Raw genomic sequence first — 26,471 nt, 5'->3', positions numbered from 1 at the left:
GCGGCCGTCATCTCACGGGGTGGCCGCCAGGCAGCCCTCACCTCAGGGCGGCCGTCACCTCAGGGCAGCCCTCACCTCAGGACGGCCGTCACCTCAGGGCGGCCACCAGGCAGCCATCACCTCAGGGCCGCTGTCACCTCAGGGTGGCTGGCACCTCAGGGCAGCCATCACACGACGTCGCCTGAGGAGGGCTGTGCCAGGAGCGGGAAAGGGCAAGGAGCCGCCGGCCGGCCCCCGCCACAACCCTCGGGGGCACCTGTGGCAAAAGGTTTCGGCTTCCACCAAGGACCTCCCCAAAAGCCCCACTGCCTGGTCCTGCAGTGCCCGGTCCTGCTGGGCTGACAGCAGGGGGGCACCCCCCAGGGCCCAGGCCGGCCGAACTCCTCCTCAACTCACCCCTTTCGACAGGGGAAAAAAGGCAAAGCCTTTAAAAAATGAGGGGAAGACAAGCCACCCCTCAAACACACACATAATTCCACTCAGAACTGTAAGTCACATATGCGGAGTATCTGAACCGTAACATCAAACATACAAACCCTTGGTCAGAAGTGAGTGCTTCATGTTTATTGCTACAGTGCTGAAGTCAAGGGTTGGGGTTTTTTCTTCTAATAATTACCAAAAAGTCATTTATTTCATTGACATTTAAAGCCTCCGTAATAGTTTAAAATATTTAAGTTATTACTGTTCTACATAGCCAGAAGGTTTGGATGTGTGAAGCCAAGCATATGTGTTACTAATGCTGTGGAAATGATCTCCCTATTACTTCCAGCAGTTTACTTAAATCTTTTTGCTACACAAGTGCAAATAAAGATACAATTGCTGTTTTTCCAAAGTGTTCAAAATTAGGTGCTAATTTATCAAGTATAAGGTTTCCTACTTGAAACGCATACATAGTTGAGATAAAGGTTTGAAGTAACACAGATCTATGTGTTTTTCAACAACATAATAATCTCAACATTTATAAAAATGCAGCTGAATATTAACTGTTATCACAGAAGCAGACAAAATAGATCCTCCCTTACTATATGCGTGTGAGGTTTCTTCTTTAGAATGACAAAGCTCCTAAAATCTATTTTGAAGTGTAATGTAAGCCATAAATGTCGTAGACCATTATTTCTACATCTTACATGTTCTTTAAATAATAAAAAGGTTATAGTGGGTTAATAGTCACAGAAAAAAATATGTAGATTGATTTAAACAGTGAATACACTTGGAAAGATTGAGCCAGCGATTGCTTATGGAGTAGATGTGGCCTACTAGAAAGCATACAAAACTCAAACTGATTTTCAAGCACAAAAGGTTGATGAAAGTCCTTTCAAGCTCTCAAAATCCTGGGCTACTATTTCCAGTGTATTTAAGATTTCAATCGTTTTTTCCAGTGAGCTGCACAGCTACAAATTCCGGATTTCCCGATAAGCTCTGCCTATGAAGAATCAGTGCCTAGCATGCTATTAAACACATCACAGATCTTCCACTCAAGTGTCTCGTGTATCTTCTACGCATTTCGTGGGCAGGGGCGGCAGAAACAGCAGCTGGCACAGCTTTGTGCAGCTGTGCAGGATACTTGAAATCATGGAGCCCTGGAAACAGGGAAGTTTGCTACTAGGTGACACGGACAATTCAGCAGGATAGTGCTTCCCACCACTTGTAAAGTGCTCTTTGGAATTATATATATTTTATGCTACAAGGTAGCTTGTTGCATTCACAGCCGGGGAATTCCTATGAAATGCTGGGACCTTCTAGTTATCTTTCGCTTGATAGGGAAGGAAGGTGTTCAGGCCTAGTAAAGAAGAAACAAAATACATCTTTGTGCAGGTCAATAAAGTGACTGAGCAATCAATAGGATGCTTACTCTTACGAAAAGCAGACTAGACTATGACCTTTGGCTGTTACGTTAAACTTTGGTGTTCTTTTAGAACCAATGAAACTATTTCAAATATTAAATTGTAATTTGGAAGCGGTTTTAAGCTTTGTGCCAAATCAGTACCTGACAGCTTGCTATACTTTTTTGCTAAATTAATTCAATCAGGAAAAAGGCAAATGGTATTTCTGTAAAGAAAGATCTTCCCTTGGGGGCAATATCAAGGTCAAGAACAAAAAACCTGACACACTGAGCCAATAGTAAATCTTTTAAAATAAACAGGATTGGGATTTCATGCAACAGCTCTGTATCTCTGCCTTATACTAGAAGCATGCCAAATGGCACATGTGCAGTTCTTTGGGGGCAAGAATGACCCCTTTGAAAGCCCAATTTGACCCCTCAATTTAATCATGGTGAGCCTGCAGCTATTTGTGTCCTGATGCCTGCATTGTAATCATTCAAGTTTTAAACTCAGTAGCACAGACTTAGAGGCACTGGTTACTATCGCTTCCACGCTATGAAGTCCGCAATGCTATAAAATTAGTAGCATAGACTACTAGAGTCAGAAACAGACATTTTCCTATGGCAAATTACTCCGTTATTGCCTCAGAAGCCATCTCCTGCAGCATCTGACCCCAGCCCTAATCCACTGACCACACTTTTGCTCCAGTCTAGCAATTTCTCTACTCCCCCACCAGCTTCTCAAAGGCAACTCCAGCCTTTTTTATCCAAGGGGCATGGAGGAATACGTTCTTTAAGGGACTTCACACAGAAACAAGATAAAGTTGTTATCCTTATGGGCCATTCACTCTTCCATTTATAAAGGAGAGAGTTCTGCACACAACACATTACATTCCTAGAAAGAAATCAGTAGGGAAAAGAAAAAAGTTGCCAAGTGCACCACACTGCTGACAGGGGCGTTAAACTTCCAGCTGCTTGCCCATCTTGCTGAGGGCATCGCTGACAATGTCCAGCTCGTGACGTAGCTCGTTCACCACGCTGGCGATGCTCTTTGTGTCTTTCAGGATCTGCACACTTTGAGTATATGGATTGTACTTCACACCAAATGGGCGCTTGATGGTTTTTGCAAACTCTCTGTTCAAGTTAAAACAAAAAAGAGAGGTAGTTATAAACCACAAATGCATCTTCTGTATGCAGTCAGCTTCAATAGCCACTTTTCTAAACTGATTACTTTCTTAAAAATAGTTGTAATTGTTATACGGTTCATCGTCTTTCCCACCCAGTACCTGGAAGACCAAGCGAATACAAATCTCGGCTTTGCAACCCCATGAAAGACAATTATAAAACTGTGATAAGAATAAAAGGGTTTGGTGCTGCTACAGAAAGATGCATGAAATCAAACCCGCTTTTATAAAACAGGGGGAAAAATCTGTACCTCATCTTTTCCTTTGCTTCTTCAAAACTTTCAGAAACAAAGTAAACCTCCTGGAAAGTTGTAATGAGGCATTCTTGCTTGCAGGTGACCTTCGGATCAAAAGGCTTGACTTTGGCACTGCCAGAGAGTGAGTGCTGGTAATATAATGTGTTATCATGTGTCAGAGGGACATCATCACCCAAAGAATCCACAAAGAAGATGGCATGAGGTAAAGTGAATAAAAAAAGATGAAGTGAAACGATATTTAGTGCATTGTTTCTTAAAATCTTTTATCTGCTGTTGAACAGTGGTTAAAACTTATTGAATGGAATAACTCTGAACGGTCATATTCTGCCAACCTGGGTGAAAAAAGGGATTCCTCAGGCACGAGGCTCATGTGTAAAGAAAAGCAGTATTTTCAGAATCTGGTTAAACCAGTAGAGCTTTATTCTGAAAACAGTTACTTGGAACCTAACGCTAAGAAATACCAACTATGTAATGATTCCTGCGAAAGACATGGGAGCTGCTCAGCATACACCCAAAAGGAACTGTCCAGTAATTATTGCCACAGTGAATTTAGAATTATACTTCATAAGAACCAGGGCAAAACAGTGACAATAACAATCGGGTACAAAGAAGAGAGGTAAATAAGCAGTAGATATTCTTACCGTGAGCTCACTAATCGAAGAGAGCAAGCCAGCCCCATAAACTCGTAGCTGTCCCTCTTGCTTGCACAAACCAAACTCTACAGTAAAGAAGTAGCACTGAAACACAGAAGGGAGTAAAATTATTCAGTCTTCAGCAAAGATGCTGTGGTGAACTAGACAGGGGCACTTTTGTCTGTAGGTAGTGTGAAATGGTTGCAAATATCAATCATCATGCAGTTATTCTCAGATACTTAAAGAGGAGGGAAGCCAGAATGGAAGGGTGAAGAACCACAGGATTGCATGTTTCTCACAAGAAACATTGATATTATAGATCACCCAGCTAGGTTAGAAGCTGAGAATGTCAGTAGCAACACCCAGATGTAAATCTGTTATAAGAATTACTGTCATGACATGACATGCTTCAGCTTAAAAGAAACACTAGATGAAGATGACCTCTGAGTGAAAACATCAGCCCACTACAGTTTGTCTCTCATTTGCTTAGTGGCTTGTAAAATTAAAGATGTTAAGTTTGCTGGATTTCAGGATTTTGGCAGGTATATGGGGAGGAACGCTACTTTCATAGATGGCTTAGTGCTGCTCTCACTGCTGGTAGTAGAAATTTTACCACTAGCTACACCGGGGGGGGGAGGTGTGTGTGTAAATTTAAAAAAAAAAACAACAAGCAAACAAGTTCTTTCATAACTGGCATCAATTCTTTTTCATCTAAATTGAATTTTCATCTTAAACTATTTTTGCCAAAGCATCCAGAAACTGATATCCAGAAAATAAGATTAATTTATATTATGTGAATTTCTTGGCTGAAAAGTATCTAATGTGCTTACCACACATCTAGTGCTTACCACATTCAATGAAAGCACCATATCATTGCAATTCATTCTACGCATTAAAGAAATAAGATTACTTTTAAAATCATTGAATTGTATTCCCAAAAGAAGATCTTGTTTGGAAGGAATAGACCACAGAATTTCAATCTGGAAGAAGTGATCTACCACCAGAAGATAGATGCTTGACAGCCAAGTGAAGAAAAATACCAATCACATCAACCTTAAAATGTATTTTTATCCTAGCATGGAGAACGGTTATATGACCTGAAAGCCAAGGACCAGTGAAACACATGGATCTAGCAGCTGGTGTGGCTGATGTTGACATGAAGCTCCAGATTTATTCGATGATGTAGGATTAGCCTAGCAAAGCATGAAGCTTTCAGTGGCATCACCAGGCACTCAAACACTCACTGTTGCCAATTTTTGGATAGCCTCATCTGATGCTCCAAGTGACGCAAGACCAATTTCCTGGGAGAACTGGGCAAAACTGGGTTCAGCCAAAAGAGGGACGTGGCCTAGGAGCTCATGGCATGTATCACTGGAAAAAGATACAAAATAAGAAATCTCATGATCTGTCTTTGTGGTAGAGTGAAGAAGAAGCACCACTGAACAGATACAATACCTTGCATTAAACTCTTTAATATACAAAAGGCAGAAGATTGTCAATCATGTTTAGCTGAAAGCAACTGAGCAGGTCATAACAATTCTACATAAGTACTTAAACTTAGATTTTCAAATGAAGCTGTCTAAAATTAAGATCTGAGCTCCACACTTATAATGCAATTGAATATCAGATTAACTCTGTGCACAATGACATCAGTAAGAGCTCTCCAGTAACATGCTGTACTTCAAAAATCCTGTGCTTATGAAGGTGGCACTTGAGCATGCTAAAACTTCGTTACATTCAGCGCAAAGGCTGAGTCTTCAACACCTTAAAAGTAAGTTATCTTACTCGTGTTCTTCAACAGGTTTTAAGTAGCTTGGCACTGGGCAGTGAGATTCAAAATTCCCTCTCTCTCACAAATTTCTACACCAAGATTAAATGACTCACGGCTCTGGCGTATAGAGAGGGTCCGAGCTGTGTCTAACATATTGAGTGCAGTGAAAAACTCTAAAGGCTAATCCTGCCAAGAAGTCTCTGGGTGACAGATATCCAGCAACGGGGCGAATGGTAAAACCTGTGCGCTCTGAAAAGAAATGGAGAAATTGTACATCAGTGTAGAATTACACAACTTTATCACCTTTCCTGCTACAGCTGGGGTAAAAGCCACAGCACTACCTACCTCTGTGTCTGCGGACTTCCTATGATTCCCTGTCTAAAGCCAACACAGTACAGCTTTAAATATATAATTCAAATAAATAAAAATCTCTTTACCCAATCCTAACGGTCTCTTTAAGCATTGCCCCTCAAATGTTGCTGTTTGGATATACTCAAAGCACAATACATTACAAACAGGGATGGCCAAAAGGCCAGAACCAATACAAGCAAAAGCGACCAAGGATGTTTTCTTGTGCCCACAAAATAGCAGCGTGGTTTGCAATGGACCTTATTCCTCTTTGTGTATGAAAATTAGCATGTTACCTTTCAGGAAGCGGGACACATCTTCCAGCTGGGGGATATTGTCTTCCCTGTACCCACAGTATTTGGTGAGCAAGGGTAAGTTTTTAAGGTACTCTCTGCAGGCATGAGTTGGGTAAAGCTTGTTAAGCTCTCGATATACAGTCCCCCAAGTCTCAATCTCCTCGTCGGTGAATTCAATCTTGGGAATTGGGTCACCACTACAAGGAGAAGAGGGAGAAAGGGCATTCCTTAATAAATGGTTAGTAACAGGCGACTCATTTACCTACTATTATTAAACACCTATACGGCTGTGAAACCTGGTCAGGGCACATCAGACACTGCCAAATACACAGTGAGATCTGGTCTATGCCCTGGCCAGCTTTCAGTCTAAGGGCCTGCTCTCTCTTCCACCTAAACCAACTGACAAAAATCTTTGCATTGACCTCACTGGAGCCTGAAATCTTTGGTTCTGTAAACAGTTTCTTTGAGAGTAACATGTAAAGTACCTGCACAACCTTTACAGCTTCAGGAGCTCAGAACGCATCTTTTTTCCCTAGACTTCACTGTCTGCAATTACTTTCTACTACCTCTTTGATTTGTTTTAGAAAAAAAGAATTCCTTAAATTAACAACTCCTTTGTGTAGAAGCAGCTAAATACCCACATTCGGTACAAATCATAGTTCTATGCAGAGTAGACAAGCATCTGTCTGAACATATTAAGTGTAGTCCATCTCTCCTAGTCAGCCCTCAGGATCATATTAAAGTGGATTATAGCAAGGATGTGACCTAAAGTCCTCTGAAAGCAATGGGAGTGTTACACTGAGCTTCCACTGCCAGCCAGGCAACTAGCGTGGCAAATGCTTTCTTTCCCAAGGGAATCTCTGTTAGTAACCAGCTCTGTGCTGTGGTAACCAGTTGCATTGATACACCGTGCAATACACCTCTAGATACCCACCATTTCTAGGTAATTTCCAACTGAGGAACTCGGCATCAAAATTCAAGCAGGCAACAGCAACATGGAAGTCATATTTAGAAAGAATTTACAGCACTGGGCTATGAAACTCTTACTCCTTTAAGAGCTCCCTCCCCCAAGCAAGAAACTTGAAGAGCTTCTGTTCACAGAAAACTTCTTATCTATACATCACATGCACTAGTTTGAACCAGGAAAGAACACGGAAGTACTAACAGTTGCCCAGAGAGTTTACGCTCGGTGGTCAGCGGGTTTTGCCTCCCCTCCCTCTCCTTCGCAAAGACCAATCTGCCCTAGTCAAGCCAGTACGCCTTGGCACAGGCAGCTGTGCAGTATGCGTTGTCCACCCTCTTCCTCTGTTGCACCCGTTTCCAGAGAGGTGGGGAGGGACCACAGAGCACAAATGCCCCACGCTGCAGGAAGCCCACGCTGGCATCGCTGCCCATCTGAGGATCGGCGCTGCTGCAGATGCCGTAATGGCTGAGCAACCACAGCCTCAGACTGATCACAGGCCTACGGAGCTGTAAATGACCTAGATCTACCTTTTAATCTTGTCTTATATCTCTCTTTGGTTTACCCCCTTGGCTCTGATTCCCGAGCCAAGCATGTCTCAGTGCGATCCGAGCCCAGGGAAGGTAAGCTCCTGCCAGTCCACTCTGCTGTTATTTCAAGGCACCCAGAAGGCTTATTCCCGAAAAAGTCAAGCTTACTGTTTGTAGTTCATAGCCAGGTCTGCAAAATACTTTCTCCTCTTGCGATAGACATTGTCTTTGAAACCCTGGTGGGAGGAAGGAGAAAAAACAAAGTTAATGAGTTTTCAAGCTGTGGTAAATAATTTAAAACAAGACACCTGAAATTTCTTCAGTTGGGAAATACAAAAGTACGCTGTGTAAGAATGAAAGGACAGGGCAGGAACCTCATGGCTGTAGTCTGAAACATGTAATACCTGTGACTTAAACAAATATTCCAATTTGAAGTAAGAATCAGCGGGTTTATGTATGCAACTATACATTCAGTAGACAAGGATTCATTTAGTCATATCAATATTTATACAAACTTTGTTACTTGCTTGATTATTCTAAATTACAGAACAAATTACCCATTTGCACTGCCCAAGTACCAATTTGTTTGCTCCAATTATAGGAAGGAAGGAAGAAAGAAAGAGGAGGAACAAAGCCGGCCTTCAGAACAGCACTTCTTTTTTTTTTTTTTTTTTTTATTTGTATGCGACCACTCGTGGCCCAGACCTGGAGTCCTCGCACGAGTAATCCTTGCAGAAAGGTGTGGCAGCTGAATCCAGTAATGGCCTTCCCTGAACTAGGAAAAAGACGTGACACCCCCAAGAGAAGGTGCTTAGACCCACAGAGACACGGTTGAGAGGAAGGAGAGGGAGGAGGAAAAGCTGCAATTTTTTAAAGTAAGCTCCACAAAGTATGTTTTCATTAAGGATTGGGTGTACGGAGGAAAAAATACTTACTGGATGGTCAGCATCCAAATCAGACCCGTACATCAGCACTCGGTTTGCACACTTATCCAAATCTGAGATCTTCTTTGGAAACCAGGGAACATTCTCCATGTCTAGGGAATGCATGGAATCCACAAAGTTATTAATAACGCCGAGCATGCTGAGGGAGGAAATGCTACTTTCAAGTATGGCTATGGTGGTTACAAGTGAAATCTATAAATTAGAAGGGCATGAATAAGACAAGGGAGTCCACTGCCTATCTGGCACCAGCCTACAGCTCACACTTCCTCCTCTGTCACTGCCACAGGCTGCCTACGGAGCACAGCCAGCTTCAAAGCATCTGGGGAGGAAACAGTTAATATGGGTTTTCTGTGGCCCTTAACTGTTCTTACTGTTAGGGTAGCATCTAGAGGCTCCCACTGAGGCGCTGCTGTGAATCCTCTAAGGCTCAAAGCGTGCAAAGGAGCAGGTAAGTGATCTGCCCGTGCTCCCAAAGGAGCAGGTAAGTGATCTGCCCGTGCTCCCAAAGGAGCAGGTAAGTGATCTGCCCGTGCTTCCTGGGCAGAGCGGAAGCAGGTCTGAGTCCTCCCGTCCTGTTTTAATGACCACGGGAAATAAACGTTACTCTGCGGTCATGGACCTCAGAAGCACCCAGCTTTGCTGACAGTTTGTGAGGGAAGGTGGAGAAGGAGGCCCTGCAGCTTCAGAGAGATGCTTCATTGCAGTTTTGCTATTGACTATTTCTGGTTTTACTCTAGGAGAGTCTTTAGCCAAGCTCTTGGTAGAGCTGCAAATACACTGGGTTTCTGCCCTGATGTTCTCCAGTTTTCTTAAAACGGACAGGGCAGGTGTCTGTATTGACATTCCCCTTATTTAGGGCCACAGTAAGCCGTTTTCATCCAAGAACACCAGATCACTTGCCCCTAGTTGCCAGCCTGTGCCAAGCACAGTGGCTGAGAAATACCTGGGACCAATCTCCTGCTGCCCTGAACTTTATGGCTCTAACTAGAGGCAAAGGTAAATGGCATGTGAAGCATCCTAAAGTTAAAAAGCACCGCTTCCACACTAATGTAAGTAACTGGTTATGATGAAAACTGGTTTTAAAAGATTTAAATCAAGAGCTACATGGGGATAGTGCAGAATGCATCTCCTACTCTTACCAGTACCTGAACTGAACTGGGATCCAGCAGGTGTTACCACCTCTGTCCCCACACTGTACAGTCCCCAGCCAAGCCCTGCATCCAGACCTTGGTCGCACTGGCCTGCATGGGTGCAGGGATTCCCATCGACGCCACCTGTGCTGTACGGAGAAGGGACGGGAGCACAGACAACAGACAGGCAATCTGCACCCTGAAACAGCCTGTCTTCCCAGGAGACACCAGCCAATGCAGCCCTGCTCGTATCAACCAGCCTACACTCACAACAGGGAAGCACAAACCTGGCAGCTGCTGGCTGGAAACCCCTCACAAATGCAGATGTGGACACCATGAAAAGATCTCAAATCAACACATCGGGAAGTACATTTTCATCAGAAATGCCTTTTGTACTTACCATCTTGCTGGACATTGAAATGCTCTGTCGGGTTCATGGAGACAACGTTGACGTGGGATTTCAGGAGCTGGAACATCTCATTCAGTTGTTCCCTGTTACTGTCACAGTCCACAAAGATCTCAAATTCAGAATTTCGTCTCTTGGACTTCCGTGACTCAATGTGTACCAGATTTACATGCTTCTCCTGTTTTGCAAGAAGGAATGTTTTCAAACAGATTGCCTAAATCTAAAATCTGTTTTTCAAGGTAATATTCTACTGCCACGGACTACTTACCACCTTTGTGAAGCTATTTTAGTTCATTGGATCTCTTGATTATTGGAGGGGGAAGGGCATGGTTTGATTTTTAAAAGCCTCCCATTCAGAAGAAAATGAAAGACAACCTGTGTTCTTTCAATTTCCTTTACATTCAGGAAGCACAGAAAGACACAGTGAGATTTAAATTCATAGACCTTTTTCTTTCATCACCCCCATAGGAAGCTGGTTAGCAACTGGTCTGGGGAAATTCACCAAAATGCCAATCAAATCACCACGTAATTATCTCACAAGCAAGTGAGGGATTTAAAAGCAGTAGTTTTCAGGGCATAAATTGCACTTTTATGTTATTTGAAAAAATGATTTAATCATATGTCTTGTATCAGGAACACAGAGAAAACGCCAGGTTAAGACACGCAGGGCCAGACGACAGAGCAGGGTGGCACTGCACGTGCCCTTTGTACAATGCCTGCCCAGTACTCGGAGGAGGGCAGGTGTGCAATTGCAATTCCTCGTCACCCTCAGTCTGGCTAGGCAGGGTGACACAGGCACTGGCCTCAGCCCAGTGCAGGTCAGCAGCCCAAGCACCTACCTGCCATCAGCAGGAGCTTCAGACACCTCTTACAGGCAGCAGAAACAATGAGGGCCAATGCCCTTTTCATGAGGGGAAAAGACAAAACTCTCTCAGTCTTTAGTCCGTGCAGATGATGCATTTTGTGAAGATTTCTAGCCAACCTGCATCTACTTTCTGAAGCATAAATTTGCCTTCGTGGGTAATTTTGGGTGCAAAATGGGAGCCAGGTTAGGAATCACAACCTTAATAAATGGGTGTGATTAATTCTAGCGTGTTCCAAAACCACCCTTAAAACTTAAAAACACAGAGCTGCTGTAGCAATGATTATTACCTGAAAGAGTTTTAATGCTTTTACAAGTCCCCCTACTTCATTCTTCAAGGAAAAAATGATGGCTGTTCCTCCTCTTTCAGACGCGTGGTCTTCATTCTCTTTATTATCATCAATCATCATGTAGTTTGATTTATTTAACTAAATGCAAACAAATAACAAGGGGTGGTTATTTCAAATGGCTAGCAGTGCAAAAAGTGTAACACTTTACACCTCAGTTGGTCTTGGGGTAATACTGTGCTTTGATGGATCAAAAGGACAAAAGGAAAGGTGCCAATTAAATCATTACACAATAACAGGCACGGAGTTAGGCACACTTAGAATCTGTGAGAGCTGAGGATGAAATACCGAGATTTCTTTTTTTCAGTTGACTGATTTTATAGACATCTTTAGTCATTCTCTAGGATGCAGAAGATGTTTTTCAACGTATAGTTTACAATTAGCGTTGGTATTTCGGGGAGGGGGGGAGCTATAAGACGTTAGCAGAAATAGTAAGCTGAACAAAATACTTGTTAGCAAATTCAATGAACATTGGTAAAGGGAATAATCCAAAACCTGTTGGATATAGGTAGGAAAAGATGGATCAGGATTTAGTAGATCAGAACTGAAAAATTACGGTCTTCCTCTCACTATATCTCTGTAAAAGCAGTGCTTTACAGTTAAAGGAGACAAAACCTAAGGCATTAAAATGTTACGCTGACCACAACCTCTTGACTACAGAAACAGTCCCACCCTGATGAACCACAACCAAGCTATTCCATCTGTCAGGTCCCCCAGTTCACATGCCAAACCCTTATCATAATCACCCAAATCACACACCAAAAAAAATGTCAAACATCACACAATGCAGAACTAGGTGGGTTTGTACCTTTTACTAGTGATCACACTCCTGTGTTGAAATCACTGGATATCACAGACCATATTCTTAGTTACATGTAGCCAGGCCATAAAGAAAGAGAACATCAAAACTACTTAGAATGTGGAAAACGCAAAGTAAAGAAAAAATACAAGGCTTAGAAGCAGAGGCTGCGTCTCTCATGTCTTCAAACCTTGCAAAAAGGAACAAAAAAGGTGAAGTTTCTGAAGGAGCCAGTGAGAAACAGGAGAGGAACAACAAAGGCATGTTACTGCTGTTTGCAATGCCTTTTTCATCTGACACAGCTTTTAAAGATACAATCATTTGGTGATATTTTTGAGAATGGAAAGAGCAAAAATAAAAATGCACTCAAAATGCAGCAGTTCCATTGATTCCCTTCCACAGTCTCTCCAGTTTCCACCTCTTTAAAATGGATTATGCTGAACAGCTAAGTATTCCTATCTATAATAGATTCATTTAAAAATAAAAAACCAGATTTTACCTATCTTTTATCAAACCTTCTTTCAGGTTAAGAAGGTAATCTGCCTAACAAAATAGTGAAATTGGTTTCATTTGAAATTGAGTGGTTTACAGCAAAGCCAATATTTGATGCTGCCCTAAGAAAGGTTTCAAGAAGGTTACTAGACGTGAGCTCTTTGGGGTGCTGAGGTGGCACCCCACAGGAGAGGTCTTGCTCCAAACCCACTGATGCCCCTGGAAAGAGCTGGATTTCTGACCGGATTCCCACCTCTAATGAGTTGTCACTACATGATGAGCCTGGACAACAGTGTCAGTCCATCACACTGTTTCTCATCCAGCAAAGGCACTGATGTCCGTCAGCTTGAGTCCAGACATCAGATTCCCAGCTAAAAGTGAGTGATGGGGCCCAATCCAGGCTCCGCTGAGCAGCCTGCAGGTTTCACAGCTCGCTTCAGAGTGTCACATCAGGATCACAAGGGCTAGGAACAGGCACTGGCCAAGGGTGCTCCAAGCAGAAAAGAAAAATCTAATAACTCCACAATTACGTATAGGTTATTGGTCATTTTCTTGAGTGCAGAGATTGCCATTTGTGTAAGCCAGATCCTATTCAGATGCCACTGCTGTAGAAGAAGCTGGATGCAGAGAAGTCCCCGTTACAAGCAGAGTTAGACGGTGTTCTCTGAAGGCAAAAACTGTTGGGCTGTTTGATATATGTGGCTTTTATGCAGCACGTTGGCTTAATTCCACATTCAGGATCATTGACTTAAGATCAGCTTATGAGATTTGGCATACTTGCATGCGATATTATAAGGTGCACAGCTAGGACAAACGGAATGCGTTGAAGACTCATGTTCTTATTTTTTATTTTGCTAGTTCAGCTAACGTTGTGGTGACAACGCATCGGGTGCCTACATTCATAAAAGTAACATGGCAGAGACCAGCGAAGAAAATACAACAAAATGCAGTATGTCCTTACATTAAGTTCTAAAAAAGACCTGTAACTTAAGAATTTGAAAAAGTTGCAGAAGACTAATTCAGATGCCTACAATGCCAAGCGAACACCACTTATATCTTTAACCCTAAACCAAAGTTAATCTTTCACTTTCAATTAAAAAATGGACTGAAGGCAGGTCTGCAAAAACACAGCATTAAGTTTTGGTGCAAGACAAAAGAGTGATGCAAAATCAATCCCCCTCCTTCAACAGTTGCACCTTCACTTTTGTTTTATTCTGTATCAGGAACTCAGCTCTCATCAAATCTGATTAGATTTGTCCTTTGCACAGTAAGACATTTGAGGTGGGTTTTTTGGGGGGAGTGTGCATATTAATATTCTATTGATGCTTGTTATTAATGATGCAAATCATTACTCAAGTCTTCATGAAAATACACAAATACAAGGACAGTCTAACACACTTCTGGAGATATCTAGGTGTCTCCTGGTTGAAGATCGCTCCCTTTGGAGCCTGTAGCCATCACCTCCTCCTTCTCCCCCTCCCCACAGAACATTCCCTGTCAGACAGATATTTGAGGGTGCATATTTTGTGCTTTAATTCTTTATATGAATGGATAGCACAGATGTAAAATTATCCAAAGATACTCAGCTAAAGGAAATTACATTTAGGGAGCTGTAAATGAAAGACTAAAAACAATCTTTTAACAAAAAGTGTTTGATGCAGATTAATTGTACTTGATAAAAAGTCCCTACAGGCATTTTATATCCTACTCCCTCTTCAAGTAGCCGCTTACTTTCTTTTGACACACTCAGTAGGAAAGGATGGGGACACGATCTTACGAGTGTCCCAGGCTAGGTGCCGCCTTACGGCGGCATTCCAGCCGCACCGAGGGTCCCCCTCGCCTCGCTCCTCGGGCACCAGCCCCGAACCTGCGCTGCGGAGCTCATTTACCGTCCGAAGATGTGAGGGACACGCCAAGCCCATCTTTTTTTTGTGACACTTCACCCCGGGACAGCCAGCGTTCGTGTTCTCACCGGCAATGTCACCGGCTGCACGAAGGGCGCAGCGCCGGTGCCCGCAGCCCCCCGCGCCGGCCCTGCCCGACCCCGGGGCACCCCAGGACACCCCCCGCGCCCCCCCCGCGGGGCTGCACCGCAGGGGCTCCCGTGCCGCCGTCACTTCACCCGCTCGCCTTCCACTTCGAATCGCTTCTTTATCCCGCCGCCGTGCGCAGGCAGCGCGGTCCCCTCAGCCCGGCGCCACCGCTCCGCAAGCCCCCGGGGCCACGCACCCCCCATCCCGCCGAGCCCCTCACCTGGCCGGCCGCCTCCGGCGGGGCCCCCCGCCGCGCCGCGGGCTGCATGGCCGTGCCGCCGGTGCGTGGCCGGGCCCGCCGCCTTATGAAGGGGCCGGAGCCGCCCCCAGCCGTAGGGGGGAGGCGCGGGGAGGAGCGGGGCCGAAGCGGCGCCCGGGCGGCTGGGGGGCGCCCCGCAGTCACGGGGTGGGGGGGTGAAGGACACGGGTTGCCCCGGAGGGGGTGGCGTAAGCCACGGGGAGCGGGCGCTGCCCCGGGCCGCCGCGCAGGGAAACGGGGCTCGCAATCCCCGCACGGCCGCACGGTAAACCCTGCGCGTACAGCAAGAATCGCTACGTTTCAGCTGTCGGGACACTATCTGTCTTCATCTCTTATACACAGCGTCATTCACCTTCTGTGCAGAGCCAGACACACGTTCCATTTTAGAAGCTGTCATGCTTTTTAGACCCCAATACGCCCCGTCCTCAGCATCCCGTCTCAGGGCACGCTCGGCAGCAGCGTTAAGGGGATGTGTGGCACACAGCAGGAGAGGCAAAGCGTTCCCCAGGAACCTATTCCCTGGGAGGCTTTAGGGGTCTGCGAGAGGAATCAGGGAATGCGAGGAGAGATTGATTATTTTGTGGTGGGGACGGGGCTGTCCGAAAACACACATTCTGGGTTTTCATTTTGTTCCTAACAAACTGACCTTTCAAAGAAATGCTCAAAACCAGCGACCAGTTTTACCCTAATGTATTCAAAGCGTCTTAAAATTTCTCCAGTATTTTTCCCTTCAGTGCCTAAAATACTGAAACTTTGATTCCAGCTGGATCTCTCAGACACTGGTGTAACGCAAATGATAAATTACGCTGATGAAGCCAATACGCCGGCGAACGTGCAGCTGAGGCAGACGCCATCATGCTTGCACTGGCATCGCCCATGATAGCAGTGTCTTCCATCTTCCTAGAAGACACTGAACTTCAAACAATCCTGTTTCTCAGAGACCCGAGGGTGACTGGCTCTGCCCGTCACACACAGCACGGGATTGCGAGACCATGGCTGTCAAGTGTTAAGAAAAGCCTGTTTGTTCCAGTTTGCTAATGACATATATTTCGTGAGCAGATGCTTCAATTTTTCCCTCCGTGAAGAAAACACAGTATCTGTTCACCGTATGTCTTAGGCTCTACAACAGACATTTCACTTCCTTCTTGCAGAATAGATCTCCCCATCAGAGCTGACTCAAAAAGCAAACAATTCATAGGATCTTTACGCAGAATCTTAAGCATATGAGAGCCTGATGTTAATAAAGAATCTGTAAACACAGGCACAGTAAGATATTTATGACAGAATATGACTAAGCTATCAGTATTCCCCAGCTCAAATGCAGCAATAATAAGAACTAACATGTCGTTCTGCATATAATTATGTTTTTTAATTACTCCCTAGGTAGCCCTCCAGAAGCTCACCCATTGCAGGTAAGCGTCTTTTATTTGGAAATCTGGGCTCAGGCTGGGTTTCCAGTACTCCCTGATAGCAACCAGGGTGAAATTCCCGTGCTTTCTTTTCTGTTAAAGTGTTGTGCTCATCCTGGATAAAATTTGAAAGAAAACTCAAGATACAGCTCCCACTCACACTTCCTCAGGTGTCAGAAAACTGCTGAGTTCAGGTTACTTTAGTTGTGAATGAAGGATTTGGGGGTTTTTATCTTCCTGGGTTTTTTTTACTTTTACTCAGACCTATCTTGCCCTCTCCTTCAAAGGCTATAAGCTTTCACAAGATACAGTCAGAAAAGGAGTTTCTTCTTGGTGTCTACATATAGATTATTCTAGTGGTAAAGGACATGGACGTCCTCCCCTACAGCCCAGACCTGTAAAGATGATCAAAGAAGAGTTAGTCACTCAAACGCTTGTGAAAACCTGCTTTGGAGCCTCTCTCCCCAGGAGACAACAGAAGCAGTGGTTTGGTAAGCACCCATGGGTACCTCAAGGCACGAAGCACAGGGAAGGGCACAGGACGGTCCAAGGGGACACAAGACGGTGAAGCTGAGCTCAGTAGAAGCACACGAGCTTCATGGCACACAGGAGCCATGGAAGGGGTACAAACTGAGCTGCCAGCTATGCCAGAGGCACTTCCCGCCTCCGAGGCCCCAGTCTGACAAACAGGAGTGCTCCTGCCTCCCATCCTACCCCTGTCACTTCCAATTTGAGCAGGAGCTTTCCGGGACACTGTCATCCCCCTCCTCATACCTGACACTTCAGAGCCTGTAGCCAGCTTGGCCTACAGCTGCTAATACAACGCAAGCAGTACGGTAACAGCCAAGGAAATTTAACCTAATATGAAATTAGTTACATAAAGAGCTAAGAGGAGCGGCCCAGAATTTTGGGGAGCAGATTAAAGCCAATTCACTGGTTTAGTAAGAAGTGCTTGTTCACCACAGCCAATGCCCTGTAGTCTGAAAAAGCAGAACCACAAAGCATGAACTGACTGGATTACAGCCTGTTTTCACTGGGTGCTCGCTGGAGCCTGCTCTGCTCCCCTTCACGCAGGGTTTCCAGCTCCTGTGAATCTGCAGATGGTTTTACAGGAGAACTGTTTAAAAAGTTTCATCCAAAAGCTGAATCTTGACAGTTTTTGGGTTGCAGGGTTTAAGAAAACCATCACTCTGTCACGAGCACAACTGCTGCTTTGGGTTCTCACAGACGGTGGGACACTTCTATCTTGTCCCAAAAGCTGGCTGCATATCTTACCATTTAAGAACAGTGGTTTGGGGCCCTCACCACAGAAAATCGCAATATGACACAGCAAAACTACGAGCAGTCAGCTATGGATTGCAACGCAAATGGGCCAGCACCGTTCACAGGTGCTGCTCCGCTCCTTCTGGGAAAGGACGCAAAGGCTGACCCAGAAAATGTCTGAATTGTCACAGAGCTGGTCTGCCAGAGCACTCAGGCAGAGGCCAAAAGTTTCCAGTGGGACATCAGGAGGCCACATAGACTTTGAGGTGAGAAGGAGCTGTGAAGAACAACCTGGGGCATCAACACCATAGGGAAACAGGCCTCTCCTTATCTCATGAGAGATGAGGCAATACAGTGACTTTTTTATTATTATTTAAAGCCCACGGGAGATTTCTCACGTACAGCCTGTCATACAGACAGAGCCCTCCAGACAGATTATCAGCACCTGAGGATTGAGTACAGGTCTGACCCTGCTCCAAAGTGGGTCAAGCTGCCCGTGCGTTTTGCAAAACATCGCTTTGCCACGTGCAGCTGCCACGAAACCTGTTGCACCGGCACAGAGCAATTGTGATAGCACTCACCATGAAGGCTGCAAGAGCTGACTTTCAGTTACGTTACTCCCTCCTAATTCCTCGTTAAATGAATCCTCTTCTCAGCAGCCTCCAGATGCAATTAAGAGGGTAGTGTCAGACTGAGAAGTCCCGTGTTTTCTGGGCCCTTTGCTGGAGTAGCTCCAGGAACATAAAGTGTCTCCAGAGGAGGCCACAGCTCTATTCCTGCCTCCCAGCTGCTAACTCAGAGGTGACTCTTCTTCTCTAGTTTTTTGGGGGGTTCTGTTTTATTCTTCAAAGCAGGAACTTGACAGCAGAGTATGCAACCAGACACTTGTGGGCACATATTTGTAGATAAAGCTCTGGAATTTTTTAGGCTGAAAAGGATTAAAAACAGTCAAACTTCTAGATCTACCCCTCCCTAGAGAGCCACACAGTAAAGGGACTCACTTTTTGCTGTCTGTGAAACAGAACAACATAAACCTTCCACCCTATATCTCCTCTTCCTCGCAACTCTGGGAAATTTTGCTCTCCACAGGTCATAGGGGTAAAGTATGTAGGGACTCAACTAACTTGGCACATCTTTCCAGACACAGCACGAGTCTTATATCCACCAACACTTGGAGGAAGCTGCTCTGCCAAAAACAAACAAACAAACAAACAAACAAAAACCCAAACCAACCCCCAAAAAACCAGAAAAAAGAAAAATCAGTGTAGTACAGGGGCTCCCAAGTGCTTCCTGCACTGCATGAGAGACAGAGTCTGAGAGTGATTTTGTTCAACTGGTGACAACTGATGAGGCAAGAACATGGAAAGGCAGGTTAGGAATGACCTGCAGGGCCATAGTCTTCTGCTGAAAGATAAGATTAACTATCTGAACACAGCAAGACCGAAGGAGAGAATCTGTCAACCCTGAAGTCTTCTCAATCCCATCAAGGTCATCAGTGTGAATTACCCCTTCTCCCCATGTGGGAGGAGAAAGTGCTCTAATCTCCAATGAGGTGATTTCACAACATCGCTTCTGGGTTGTAAACCTCCTCGCAGTCCCTTGGACTTCATCTGGCCCAGCCATCTGCCTTTCCGACCAGGAGCAACTGCCTGAGGCAACGCGGCCACTTAAAGCTTTTGTCAGAAAAAGGTATGAGGCGTTAAATCCCTAAACAAAACAGCTTTAATACGACTTAATACTAAATCTGCTCTAATGGTAATTACCTTCTCCAGAATAGACCACTGCAAATTCTAATCACAGCCCTCTGCCTTTCTGTTAATTAATTGCTGCAGACAAGTTATGCCTTTAAGAATTGCATGGCACTTAGGCAAGCACTATGGAAGCTGCAGACAAGAGTGAAGATGAACATCATACAGCCCTCTGAACAGCTTGTTTTCCAGTACACGTTTTACAGATCTTCCCTGTATTCTGCTTCCATCATATGGGTGCCTTCATATACTGTTGCCTGAAAAGCTGCTAGTCTGAAACTCTCATTTTCATCTCCTGATTTTTAAGATTTATACAGCATTGATTGTAACACCACCAAAGCAGCAGCATTTGCTTCCATTCCCTTTTTAATCTTCATTCTCTCAACCCTTGACTACTCTCAAAGGAGATATCCTATCATTGTGGTTTAGGTCATTTACTTAAACGCTGGGAGTTGAACAGCTCCAAATCCAAAAGCTTTTCAAATTTTCTGAAAATGTACAGATCTCAAATCCATGACTTTCAACAAAGGAGTTCTTCCGTTTGCTCCCTTCTCCTGTGAACTACCATTCTTCCAGCAAACACTTCCCAGGGCTATTCACCCCACCTTTCACCAGCGTGAGGCCACAACAGTGTCATGCTCTGTACCCAGAGAAACACCTAGAAGTCTCGGTGCAATACCTCAGCTACTAGGAAGAAGACCACATCCCCACGAGGGTGGTTTCACAATCAGTTAACTCCCCACATTTCTGAATAGTTGCTGAATTACGAAGTATTTGATTCACAAGCAGTTAATAACCAACAGAAGGGGAATTTAAATTACGCTATTTTTGAAAACATTTACAAATATCTTTTTCCAATGAGAAGTGCAAGAACCAATCAGGCAAATTACCCACTCCATGATTCAGCCAGCTGAAGTATCAATAGCCTTCAAAAGCACGCTTATTTTGAAAAGCCAGAGATGCTGTGTAAATCTACTGTAGCACATCCAGCCAACAACCATTCACTGCTCGTATATTTGCTTTGGATTGTTTAAAGAAATAATATTAGCCCTTTCACCTGAGGCAGGTAATATTTTTGTTTTCATAAAAGCTAGATAAAATCATGAGTGACATGCTGCTCAGAGCAAACAAGGTGTACTTCTTCCTAGCAACACTTTTGCAAGCTTTTTACGAAAGGTTAGTGAAGATGCTGCAGAGGCAAGGGAGAAATCATCCTCTGATGGGTTTTCACAACACAACAAATTTATTATCAGCTGCATTTCAAGCGAAACTGCTGTCTGACTGGGAACCAAAGTCCTGAAAGAGCTCTTTGCTCCAGCTACTCTGGAATTAGTGGGTACAGAAGTGTCAACTGCAACTTTTTTTTGTCTTACATGCCCAGCGTTGGCCAAGTCACCTCAAGTTAAAGCTGCAGGAAGCCGCAGAGCTCTGGTCCTGCACCAATCAGCAAAATTTCCTTGTGTTACTGCAGTAATCGGGACTTAGTCCAGCAACAAGTATCAGCCAGGGTGGGGAAAGCCAAGCAGAAAGCTTGACAAACTACCCACTGCCTGGAAACACAGTGCAGCTTAGAGAGGACAAGGAAATACTGCACTTCCATTAGCACAGCCTGAGTCTCACAAACACCGTTCTGCTCGGGCTTGTGCACCACTCCTGCCCTCCCGGCAGGATGGTCGAACGCTTACCCAGATGGTAAAGCAGAAGGTCACACATCCACCTCCCTCCTGCTGCAGGATCCTGCAGCCCTGCTCACGGCTGCGTGTACGAAGATGACGGCGGGGCAGGTGGGCAGCGGGGCTGCGGCCCAGCAAGGGGAGGCAGGGCTGCCCAGGGGTGGCACCCGGGCACAGCCAGCACATCTCCGGACAAGTCCCCAGTGGTAGGCAGGTCTGAGGTCAAGCTGGGAAGTCAAGTCATCAAGCCGGGCTGAGTGAGGGACATGAGCAGGCACAGCGTACCCGCCGCGTAGCTCAGGCAGGGGTGAAGGGCAGGCTGACAGCTGACGTTTTGACAGCAGCCTGAGCTGAGGTTACACAGCTGCACAGCACCGCTCCGGGCCATCGGCCCCACAGCCCGGGCAAGGGGAGAGAGGCTAAGAAGCTGCTTGGTGCTGAGGGCTCTGGCACCAAAGCTGCCCTTGCTGTCAGCTGCAGGGAGCTCAGAGTACAGGGCGCAAAATGCTTAACTTGAACATGAAAGGCAAAGCATTCAAAAAGAGAACAGTGTCTGAGAGCCACAGGCAACCTCAGCCACCAGCACTGAAAACAGCCACTCTCGGCATTCAGAGTAACATGGGATCCCAAAACCAGGGATTACTTCTGACCAGACCCAGATACTTCTGCATCCCTTAAGCAGAAAGTGCGTAGAAGTGGACTCCATTAACTGAGGAACCACTCTGTTAGTACTATTTCTACTGCATTATCATTTCTATTTAAAAACCTCAAGAATTATCCAGTTCTTTCACATCATAGGCAAACACAAAGCAAAATAGTCAAATGCATAAATAAGCTTGCCAATAGAAGTGACTCTTTGTTAACTTCAGCCTGTTGCCCTAATTAGTCTAACAGCAGCATATTTTGTATTCAAAGTGAGGTGGAACAAGCTAAACAAAGGAGAAAGCTTTGTACTTGCTAATGATATGAGTAAGTGCAGCTCAGAAAGCGATTCAGCCGACTTTGATCCACTCAGAAAAGAGAACAAGAGCTTTTCAGGCAGAGCCTTACACAAGCGTGCGCCAGGAACCAGCCTCTACCATATTCACATACATCTAGGGAGTGTATGACACTAGATTTGTTGAACATAAGAAGCCAAAAGACTACATTCAATGTATTTCACACACGGGAAAACAGCAAGGCCAAGGGAAATCAAGAGCTGACTCTAGAAGTCCAACCAACCACAGAAGACACTGGGTCTGCCTGTTACAGCAGGGGTTTTCTACCTGTTTTACCTCCACACTGGAGACGATCAGTCTTTCCGAAACGGAGGATGTGGCCAGTTTTTCGTTCCTAGTCAATCTGTTACATCCCATAGTGTTTCAAAGTGAAATGAGCTTGGAGGACCGTTCTCAGCTTGAAGACTTCAGACACACTGACACACCGCCCCATCTGCTGAAATCCTGGTGCTCACATGGCAAAACAGGCTGCTGAGGGTGTTACAGATTTGTTATTAGTTAGAATCAATTAACCACATTTGATTTTGTAGAAACACATTTGATTTTATAGAATTTATAGAGTTATTCTAATAGGAATATAGAGTTATAAGAAATATTTTAATGAAATTTGTATTTGTACAGCAACAGCTGCTATGAAATCCTCTGTACAGCCCAGTACCAAGGCCGGAGGAATTGGTCAAAATCACCTAGTAGGAATGTTTAGAACTTAGATAACAGACTTAAGATTCAAGATGACTGTTTATATGTAACCTAGGAGAATGTACTAAAATGTCAAAATGTAGAATTAATGGGAACTGGGGAGAGTCAAGTGAAGCAACTTGTAGTCACCTGCCAAGAAACAGTTACCTTAAGTAAAAGGTAATTCCGGCAGGGGGAGATTGCGACCACCGACTCATGTACCACCTACCCAAATAATACCCCAGACCCATTTCCAGACCTTTCTAACCTTTACTGCGCAGAATTGGATATGGGAGGAGAGCACGTTAATGATTTTTGGGAAATACTATGTTTATGCATGAATATTTAATGAATATGTATGGATGATTTCTATATAAGGTATATGACTTTGAAACTTGGTGTGCATTGACAGTGAGAGGACTCACTCACGCACCCGGCCATTAATAAAAAAGTGTCTGCTTATCTGCATCACATTGGTGTTGATAAGTTCTTTATCCTGAGATTTCGGTAACGAGGGCAGCTTCTGGTCCAGGAGCTAACACTGACCACTGGTCAGCATGAACAAATGAACAAAGTAAATTAAATCATAGTTACTTTCCGCTGTAAGGATGAAAACCAGCAAGCAATGTCAATCCATCAATTCACAGTAGGGACTTTAAACACGCCAGCAATTGCAGAACATTCAGCCTCAGAGCTGTAAAAGACATCATCATTTCCAAGACTGGCAAAAGCTGTTCATCTCGCTGTGTTCTCATGACAGACATGTTTTCCCCCCTCTGAGTTTCTTTTATCTTATTAGATTTTAGCTCCCATTATAGTTAGGACAATTTTGCAATGGAGCAAAATTAATTAGTTTGCATCAAAGAAAGGCTCCTTGAAATGTAACGCTAATGAGTTTCATCTGCCTGATTAGAGGGCTTTGCTTTTAGTAACGCTTGGTACCAAATTTTGTTTCAGAGAAATACAACATTATAAGAATATTCAAGGCTAAAAGCATTAGCTAAACAGTAACCAGGATAATGGATAAAAGATTAAGGTGGCAAACTGTGAGCAGATGTGTAACTGAATATTGACAAAAGGATGCGAGCCGAGACCAGAACAGGTTAAGGAAGATGTAAGGAAGACGCATTTGTGCAAGCAGAGCTTGGTACAGTTCACACCAGTGTACGTAGTGAACTAACCTTCCATCTACTCACGGCGCTTTTAGGAATTAAATGGAAAAGTACTAGGGATGGGAAAAGACAGTACTAATTTTTAGAAAGAAAAGATGAAAAAAAGTTCATTCTGGATTAGTCAAGCTAATTTTTAATATCTGGCAAACTACCTCGGCAAAATATTTGCTTATTTTAAAACCTGTTTTTAGGCAAGAACAGATTGTGTTTGATCAACTTTGTTTTCAATTGATGGGAGAATTGCTCCAGAGGACAAAGGGGATTAAATAGATTCGGTATTTCCTGCTTTTATTAAGCTTTTTCACCCCACCCACTTTTTCTTACCTTGTTAGTACAAGCAGTCAAGAATTCTAGAATGAATTTCCTGATAGGCAGGTGCAAATTCACCTGAAAAAGCACTTGGTAAAAGTAGTTATCAGGGATTTGCTGGTAAATAGGGCATAGCCCTCCATAACCGACATCTGCATAGACACACGCTGTATCATTGGCAAATGACAAAACATGACATAAATGCATGTAGTAGAATAAAAGGGAATTGCCTTTCCTGTGATTACATCTCCCTCTATAAACCTCTCCAGCACATTCTCAAGACTAGCAAAGAAGATGCAGTGTTAGGAGAGGGCAGGCGTAAACTGCAGTCAAGGGAAGCTCCACTGGAGAGGAGGAAGAGGCCACGTTTGGACAATGATGGGCTTTTAACACAACATGCTCCACCTGTGCCCTGACAAAGAAACTGCTTTCAGTTTGTGACCGTGCTCTCGAAAACGCGCAGGCAGACGGTTGAGCAGTACAACTGAACAGGCAGTCCCTTCTGGCTGGCAGAAAACACTTAATCCAGCTCTGCTGCTGAATCACATGGCAAGGCAGCAAAGGGGTTACGCAGCTTAAGGCGGTTCAATACAGAAAGCCTTTGGATAAGCTGAGAACTGAATTCAAACCTCTTTTATCTCTTCCCTCTGTTTTGATAAGGTTTCAACTCGAACATTACTTCTTGTCAAAATTATCTTGACCTGCAACAGGCAACACTGAAACCTCAACGTTTTTATCCTTTTGCCAACCTAACACAGGAATTTAAATTAAAAAAAACCCAAACCAAACATTTAAAACCCCTCTTCCTCTGATGCTATGCACATACTGCACCTGTGCATAATCTCTCTCCTGCTAGCCTTCTGCAACAGGTCAACAACAACAGACTGCACCTGTTATTTATAAGCTTTTTGTTATCTCTCGGAAGAAACCAAAGGGCCCAGAGGATGTGTGGGAAGGAAAAAGCTTTGTTTAATTTAATTAAGTTTACTTCTTTCAAGCCTGAGTAAACTCGGGGATCAGCAGAACAACTAGTTAATTAAATCATGACAGCAGTTGCTCTACCCTGTGAGGGCACCCACATCATGCTGTGCTGCGTTCAGCAAGTGCTTCCAAAAAAGCACGCTCAGCCTTTACACCATGGACCAAAACTAAGCCTACCACACAGAGGGTACTGCAGGATTAAGAGCTCTTCTAATGCAGAAGATGGCAGCTGTGGAGCAGAGCTGTGATTATTTTCAACACTTCCACCTCGAGGGTTGGCTCTAGATCCATTCATGAAAGTTAGTGACAACACTGCAATGAACAATTGAATCTAATCCCCAAGTTCATCACTGAGAGCCCTGGTCAAGAGGGAAGCGAGCTGGGTGGGCTCCAAGATGCGCTCACACAGATGCTGATGCTGCCCCAATGCAGTGCTGGACACTGTCCTTACCCACCTACTCCAGCATCCAGAAAGGCTGGAGGAGCAGAAAGGCTACAAAAAGTTTGCGTCTTGGGGCTACACGCAGCCGCTTTTGCTGGGTTTGTCCCACAAACACATGCCCAGTGCAGGAATCAGCCTGGGCAACCCCAAACTTGCTCCAGAATAACTCCACGCCGGTATCTTCTGCATCTATCTCCCACCTCCTTTTAGGAGTTGTCAGAACCTCTCCAAGAGGAGGAAAAGGACAAATCTTCTCTTTGTTTGGGCTTCGGACTTTGCCACATGAACAGCTCACACTGCACAGTGCCAACACATTTGGGTCCCTTGGAGACTTTTCGTGGACCCATGTTATTTGCCAGCTCACAGGCAATTTCCCATGTTTCTTTCAATCCCTCTTAAAAGTCTTCCTTCTAAAAAGCTCACAGTGTCAGAGCCCTTCCTTGCTCTTCCGTGTTTTCACCATTCATTTTTCCCTTTCTCACTACTCCAGCCTTTTCTACCCTGTTTCTCCTTTTTCCATTCAGCCATTCTAATGGCCTCATCCCAAGCAACAAAATGGAGTTATTTCTACAATTTTGTTTATTCCCATCTAAGCTGAAGTGTTTCTCTTTCCTTCCTACTCTCTTAATTCATGAAATCAATATCTTTACTTATCAAGCTGCCATAAACTCAAAATGTCTTCCCATGGTTCCTGTGTGCAGTTTTCCTACCCGACTAATGAGGAA

At 44.5% G+C, this 26,471-nt stretch overlaps 1 protein-coding gene across 3 annotated transcripts; it reads right to left on the bottom strand.

The window, feature by feature from the left end:
• Window positions 1–549: 549 nt before the first annotated feature.
• On the bottom strand, window positions 550–25,970 carry TPH1 (tryptophan hydroxylase 1). 3 transcript variants are annotated; one of them, XM_027784978.2, is made up of 12 exons: window positions 23,437–25,970; window positions 22,441–22,635; window positions 11,434–11,571; window positions 10,276–10,459; window positions 8,737–8,837; window positions 7,970–8,037; window positions 6,311–6,507; window positions 5,780–5,915; window positions 5,140–5,266; window positions 3,905–4,000; window positions 3,258–3,391; window positions 550–2,956 (listed from the first exon to the last, which is right to left on the bottom strand). In XM_027784978.2, exons 2-12 carry the CDS (start codon window positions 22,519–22,521, stop codon window positions 2,782–2,784), a joined length of 1,437 nt encoding a protein of 478 aa, XP_027640779.1. In that variant the 5' UTR covers window positions 22,522–22,635; window positions 23,437–25,970; the 3' UTR covers window positions 550–2,781. The 3 variants fall into 3 exon arrangements, with proteins under 3 accessions (XP_027640779.1, XP_055670300.1, XP_013153708.1); XM_055814325.1 differs by lacking the exons at window positions 22,441–22,635; window positions 23,437–25,970 and adding an exon at window positions 15,035–15,138; XM_013298254.3 differs by lacking the exons at window positions 22,441–22,635; window positions 23,437–25,970 and adding an exon at window positions 12,299–12,426.
• Window positions 25,971–26,471: the final 501 nt, after the last annotated feature.

The sequence above is a fragment of the Falco peregrinus genome, chromosome 9, assembly GCF_023634155.1.
Source record: "Falco peregrinus isolate bFalPer1 chromosome 9, bFalPer1.pri, whole genome shotgun sequence".
NCBI classification, from domain to species: Eukaryota; Metazoa; Chordata; class Aves; order Falconiformes; family Falconidae; genus Falco; species Falco peregrinus.
Note: the sequence above shows the minus strand (reverse complement) of the source record. Positions and strands in the feature narration are given on the sequence as shown.

What these genes read in the sequence shown, in the direction of transcription:
- TPH1 (XM_027784978.2), bottom strand. Translation starts at nt 22,521, where the DNA reads ATGGGATGTAACAGATTGACTAGGAACGAAAAACTGGCCACATCCTCC. An exon ending in CCTCTCTATACGCCAGAGCC is followed by an intron (nt 5,267 to 5,779) that starts GTGAGTCATTTA and finishes ATCTTTTTCCAG; the next exon opens with TGATACATGCCATGAGCTCC. An exon ending in CTTCGATTAGTGAGCTCACG is followed by an intron (nt 3,392 to 3,904) that starts GTAAGAATATCT and finishes TTATATTACCAG; the next exon opens with CACTCACTCTCTGGCAGTGC.